Genomic DNA, 6,698 nt, shown 5'->3' with positions numbered 1-6,698 from the left:
AAGAGGAGTCAATCACCAGCACTAATATATTTAAGGGACATAATTTGTTAAAATGAACCAACCCTTTATACAGACTGCCACATATGGAACAGTACATTAATTTATTGCTTGACGCCTTTGTCATGCCACTGATTCCTGAAAAGGGCAAAACAGCTGTCCATGGATGCCATGGCCAATTGCCCCTACCGTATTTAATGATTTTCTTTGGAATGGCTATTTTTTTTTCTTAAAACGGCTGTTTGACAAATTAGGTGAGACAACCTCTCTTTGAACTGTTCTCATTTTTATGCCATATTCTTTTAGCCAGCAGTTTTGACCTTGGTGAGAACCAGAAGAGATGGGTCGTGATCGGGATTTGCTTGAACAGGCTTCTGTTGCCAGTCCTCAGGGATTTTGTGGCTCAAGAAATTCCCAAACACTATGCGTCCCTGAAGAGTGCACATGGAATTGACACTCAAGTCTATGGAACTCATTTGCCTCAAGATCGAGCATCTCAGCTGAACTATGGAAGCATCAACAATAACTGGGGGAATTTTAGGAAAAAAATGCGTTCATATAATTACAAAGTTGGAACAGCTGAAGACTTGGGAAAACTTTATCTTGAGCCACACATGGCCAAGTTTACAGGTACTCAGAACGAGTCGAGTGACTTGCCCTTTCGGTGGAACAAATAATGTATGCCATTTGTTTCCCTATTGGTCTGTCTTGTAAGAAAATTCGTTTCGTGCTTTAACGTACAGTTGCGAAAACTAGATCAATCTTTCGGAATATCACAAATTCCTTCCAATATCAAAAGACAAATTGAGGGCCAAAAGCTAGAAAACTAAACTGAAGAAAGTCATCCACCCTTATTCAGTGAGGATGATCATTTAAGGTTTTTTAATGTTAGAACTATACAGGTTTAGGGACAACGCAACGCTAAATAATCCAGCACCGCATTGAAAAATTAACAATGGTCTTTCATGAGCAACTATACTGGTGAAAAAATTGATTCATACATAATATAATGCTTATATTAAACATGATGATTTTCCATAACGTTCTGACAAAATGACTTCGCAAGCGCGATAGATTTAACTCTTAATAGTGTGTAAATATAAAATTGTTGTATGGTATGGTTTCGCCTTTTTCTTAAGTTTGGTACATTTAAACTTAAAAAGAACTTGCTCGTTATTGCTATGTTATCTCTCTTACAACACGTAGCATCACCTTAGATGGAAACACAGGAAACATTTGTCAGTTTAAACTTGTGGTATAAGCCCTGCGTTGCCGGAGGGGTGGGGGGGGGGGGGGTGTAAGCAAGCCTTCACTTTACCTCTTTTGTTACAACTATTTCCCTCTTTTGTTGTGTCATTCGATTATAACGCAAACTGATATTTTTTCATGCACAAAGACTTGCATGTGAAAAACAGAACGTTTTCTATTGAAACATAGTCAACTCCATCCTCAAATCCACCCGAAGGCTGATGGGTTACGGCTGGGAAACAAAGGCATACCTCTCTCATTCTTTAAACCACGCAATAACTTCAGAGCTATTTTTATGCTAAAGGTACAGGGATGCTTCTTTTTGGGGATAGTTTTAACCCCATATTTACTCCAAATATGGAGGTAAAGTAACTTTCTGCCACTGGAATTATTGTTACCCTTCTACTTGTGTCATTTTAACTCTACCGAATAGGAAAATGAATCCTATTTGGAGTTAAAACTACAGTGTAAGCGGTTGATATATCTAACCCCACCCAGGGAGTAATGCACTGTGCATTTGCAGGATTTGATAATACATGTGACCTGTCAGCAGTCCTGGGGATTCTGGAGAGGGCGTCTGTTTTTCACAATCGTGTCCAGACCAATGCCAAGGATGTGCGCTCTAAAGTAAGAAATGAGTGGGGACACTGCAACTTTGACCACTGGACTGAGCTAGAGTTCCAGAACAGTTTTCAACTTATGGAGACCATGGTTCGTTCACTGGGGCTACCAAAAGCTGATGAAGACAAACAACTTGATGAACTTCAAGACTGGGAAACTAAGGGTACGTATTACTGAACGGGTAAGGGATTGGACGTATATATCAACTTTACATCAAAGATAAAGTTATATCAGATGTTCCTTTGGCGGGGGGAAGGGCGGCTAAATTATAGACATGACCAGAAACACAGAGGGCGTTTGTGTTTATTGATTTGTTTGGGGTTGTATTGATTTACTATATGGGAATCTTAATTTATAGGCTTACAACTGTGCATGGGCTGCCCAGTGGGTAAAGATTTGATGAAGCTTATCAGTGTTGAAGTTTGCAACCTGGAAAAGGAGGTGGATAATTTAAAGCAATCCAGCGTCGATGAAGCCAACAAGATAAGTGCTGCCCTTCAAATTATCAGAGACGAAATTGATAACTTTGATAAGCGAATAACTGAGATTGACAGAAAAGTGGAGGCAGAACGAAAGGAGCGGTTAGAAAAAGAGGAGTCTTTGTCGGATGCAATTGCAGATATTTCAAGCAACGTAGCAGAGGTAGACAAACGAATACATGCTAATGAAGGGGACATTTCTCTGTTGAAAGAAAAGCAAAGCGATTTAGAAACAACTGTATCATTTGTAACAGATGAACAAGCTCGTTTAACTGCTGATATAGGGGCTTTAAAAAAGGAGCAAAGTCAGTTAGATGCGAGGGTTGACGCCCTAGAAAAGGGGAGTTCTAAGACGACAAATGCTAAAATTTTTCAAGTACCCAGCCGCAATCGTTGCTTTTGTGGTCGCGATAGGGAATTAGAAGCAATTGCAGCGCAACTGAAAAACACCTTAAATGGTTGCATTCACTCAGCTATTTGTGGTCTCGGTGGTGTTGGTAAAACGTCTCTCGCTGTAGAATTTCTTTGGCGAAATGATAAAGAATATCCAGGGGGTATATTTTGGATTTCTGGCGAAAATAATAATCTTTTTCAAAGGACCGTCGGGGAGATGGCGCGTCAAATTGGAACGTTAGAAAAAGATTTTGACAAATCCTTGTCGAGGACCCTTGACTGGCTTGGAAAACGTGACGATTTGTGGTGTTTGGTCGTCGATAATCTTGACGAGTTAGAAATGTCCACAGAAATGCGTAAGCTGCTCACTGGTCACTGGAAATATATGGCTCGTGGTCACATCATCATAACAACAAGAAGGGAGGTTTCAGAAATTGAGGAAGAAACAGGAATTGACGAGAAGTGTTGCTTTGACTTGAAATGCTTAACGGAAGAAGAAGGCATTCAGTTCCTGCGGCTGCGAACGGGGAAAGATCAGGGAGAAGACGACGACTTGCGTCAACTGGTCAGAGAACTTGGAGGACTGCCATTAGCTCTTGATCAAGCTGGGGCCTATATACGATGGGTTAAACAGTCCATAAAAGAGTATGTGAAGAAATACAAAGAGCAGAAACTGCAACTCTTGAAAAAGAAAAGAGCCCAACAATTCGTCGAAAACACCTCTCCTGAGCGGCTAGCTGTCCACTTGACCTGGATTTTGAATTTTAAACACATTAGCCACATCGCAGAAGAGTTGGAACTTGGTGAAGCTCCCATTCTTTTTATGCAGGTTTGTGCTTTTTATGGCCCTGATGACATTCCATACGAATTGATCAATGAGAGGCTAAAGGAGGATGACAGTTCAGAGAGTATTTGTCCGTGGGATCAAGTTGAGATAGTGTCCCTTCTTACCAAGTTTTCCCTGTTTCAAAGGTACGGAACAGATTCGTTCAGTGTTCACCGTTTGGTACAAGAAGTGATTCGAAACCAGCTGGAAAAAGAACAAACTGAGTTCAATGTTCTCTCTCGTGCATTACGTGTCCTTCACCACGCGCTGAAAGACACTTGCTCGCCGGCTGAAGTGTGCGAAAGTTTCGTTGAAGACGCGGTTTTCAGTGTCGAGAATCCCCCTTCTTTGCATTTATGGGGTAAATTGGCCTCGCATGCTACCTATCTGCTGGAGCATTTGTCCCATTTTTCAGTGAAACAGGAAGCAGCAGGCCATAAGTTGCTCTATACGGAGGAAGCCGTGCGTGTTTTTAACGAAGCTGGGATCTTTTTCAGTGTGTCTCAAGAGAAAATCAAAGCTCAAGAAGTTCAAAAATTTAAACTGGAATTCCTAGTAAAGCTACAAAAATCTGCTGAAGAAAACAGCGTGAAACTGCCAAACTATTTTATTGATATTCCATTAAAAGACAGGAACCGCAAGCTGATATCGCACTGCATGAGGCAAATGGCCTCGGAAGGAGATTTCGTGGATGAATCTGATTCTGTTCGTGAGGAAAGGGAGAAGAAAGCTAACCAACTCAGAGAGGAAGGAAACTTTGCAGTAAAAGATAAAGAATTTAAAGAGGCATTAACGTTCTATTCCAACGCCATTGGTTTGACGGCTAACGACTACCGACTCTTCGCCAACCGCGCGTTTTGCTATTTGAAACTCGGCAAGCCACAGCAATCCCTAGATGACTGTGAAAAATGCCTCTTGCTAAATCCAGGCTGTAGTAAAGCACTTTCACGCAAAGCTTGGGCCCTCAATGATCTTGTTAAAGGAGGATCGACTCACCTGATGGGACAAAAAAGAGCAGCAGTGGCTGTAGCAGTCCATTTTGACTCCGATCTTCTCCAAGACAAGAAATTTTGTAAAATCTTTCCAGAAGTAGGTGCGCTTTCAAGTAAAGAAATAAGGAATTCTGCACAATTAGCTTTTGCTCTGATGACAACACAAGGCAGTGAAACTCTGTTACTGCACGATGGTGAGTATATTTTACCTCAGTTCGTTGTCTTAACAGACCTTCAGATCGTCGGCCTTGGAGAAAAGGTCGTTTTAAAATGCAAAGAAGTTTTTAAACTTTTCAACGCCAGGTGCTATTTTGAGAAAATCCGTTTCTCAAAAGGAAGCGTTGGTCTACTTTGTCAATTCAACACTTCTATTCACTTGAAACATTGTGAAATTTCCGGAGGATATTCTAGTTGTGAAGACTATCCAGAATGTAATGGCGGACCAGGATGTGTAGCGGCCTCTTTAGGTAAGCCTGCTTGCGATCGCACTGGCAAGTTTGGAGATGCAGAAACAAATTCCGGTGTCGGTGGTAATCCTGGAGTGCTAATTGCATTTCAGAGCTCCGCGCTTATTGAGGACTGTGAAATTCATGATTGTGGTGGTGGCGGCGCTCTAGTTAGTGTAGCTTCCCGGATGGAGGTCAGAAAGTGTGAGATATACAAAAACCACCAGGCTGGTTTAGAAGCAAAACATGGTGGAATACTTCTAGCATACGAAAACAGGGTATACAATAGTGGCTTTCATGGCATTCTTATCGGGCCGGGTGCTGGAGAATGTGATATCAGGGGAAATAAGATATTCGAAAATGCAAGCGAAGGCATTCTCGCCCAGAGCAACGAGAAGACGATAAAAATACGCGAAAATGATATTCATCACAATGGTCCCTTTGGTCTTTCCCTTGATGACAATTCTCACCTTGAAATAAGTAACAACAAAATATTCGAGAACGGCTTCTGGGGGATCCTTGCCAAATCAAGAACTTCAGCAAACATAACAGAAAATGTTGTCTTTGCCAACAAATGTGGAGGTATTTTGATTGGTGTAAATTATTCTGGACGTATTTACTTAAAATCCAACATCGTTCGAGACCATAGCGGTCCGTGGCTAGAGTATCAAACATTTCCCAAAGAGCTTTCCCTTCCGGATAATTTCAAGTCTGCGTTTCCTCATCTTCCACATGGAGAGAGGCAGGTGTACTCTAAGCCACCCATCCTCAGCCGTAACAAAGAATTTAACAACGAGGAGGGCATGTATTACCCTAAAGAAGTGATTGAGCGGTTTAACACTGGTTGTACGTTTTGTCATCTCACAAAAGGGGTGGTACCTCGCCTTAGGAAATGTCCGACTTGTCATATTGCATCTTATTGCAGTAAAGAATGCCAACAAAAACACTGGCCCATACATAAGACTTTATGTATTACCCTGAAAAGTCGATATTCCGTAACGGTGAAAGTGTCTCCCTATTTTCCCATGGATGAAAACGTAATCCAGTTTCGGCAGTTTGGTACTCATTTAGAAGGCATTGGGACAGGCCCTGAACCAAACCGTAACAGTCGCCAAAAGTTCATCGTAAAGATTCAAACGGGACATCTCAATAGCCACCCGTTACAATTACTTACTGTCTACGACAAGAGCCTCACTCTAGATGGCAACATCCAAAGTCCAGAAATCTTCAGCGTCATAATGGAATGTGGGGTCCTGGGAAAGTTAAATAAATTCACAAGCAAAAAAGCCTTTTTCTGGGCCATGTTTACCGACAATGGAGAAAAGCTGACAGTTTTACTTGATCAACTGGCTCCTTATCAAAAATGGTAACTATTTCAGGAACACGCCACTACCAGTGTCAGTGAGTATAGATAAGTGCGGGAGAGCTGCAAGGACTCCTTGAATCATTCCCACGCTCCGGCTTGACGCTAGTTATAATAATTGGCAAAGGACCAAATAATAGCCTGCGAACAAGCTCTCTTTTGGGGAGTCGCTAACCAAGTAAGTAAAGCGAAACCATCGATGAATTCCACCGTCCTCTCTTCTCTGCTTTTAAAACTCGTGCGGTCTGGTTCAGTAGAATCCCTGAGCATATTACTATATAGCTTCCTAAGGGATGTCGAGTTATTACAAACAGCGGAAGTGGGGGAGGGACT

The 6,698-nt window shown here is 41.8% G+C and overlaps 1 protein-coding gene across 1 annotated transcript; it reads left to right on the top strand.

Moving 5' to 3' along the window:
* Nucleotides 1-441: 441 nt before the first annotated feature.
* LOC140924754 (uncharacterized) lies at nt 442-6,449 on the top strand. The gene is made up of 3 exons (XM_073374761.1): nt 442-627; nt 1,769-2,029; nt 2,225-6,449. The coding sequence occupies exons 1-3, from the start codon at nt 546-548 to the stop codon at nt 6,370-6,372; spliced, it is 4,491 nt and encodes a 1,496-aa protein (XP_073230862.1). The 5' UTR covers nt 442-545; the 3' UTR covers nt 6,373-6,449.
* Nucleotides 6,450-6,698: the final 249 nt, after the last annotated feature.

This window comes from Porites lutea, chromosome 14, assembly GCF_958299795.1.
Source record: "Porites lutea chromosome 14, jaPorLute2.1, whole genome shotgun sequence".
In the NCBI taxonomy this organism is placed as follows: Eukaryota; Metazoa; Cnidaria; class Anthozoa; order Scleractinia; family Poritidae; genus Porites; species Porites lutea.
This window is presented reverse-complemented; position numbering and strand designations above follow the sequence as displayed.

What these genes read in the sequence shown, in the direction of transcription:
- LOC140924754 (XM_073374761.1), top strand. Translation starts at nt 546, where the DNA reads ATGCGTTCATATAATTACAAAGTTGGAACAGCTGAAGACTTGGGAAAA. An exon ending in ACACATGGCCAAGTTTACAG is followed by an intron (nt 628 to 1,768) that starts GTACTCAGAACG and finishes GTGCATTTGCAG; the next exon opens with GATTTGATAATACATGTGAC. An exon ending in TCAAGACTGGGAAACTAAGG is followed by an intron (nt 2,030 to 2,224) that starts GTACGTATTACT and finishes CTTAATTTATAG; the next exon opens with GCTTACAACTGTGCATGGGC.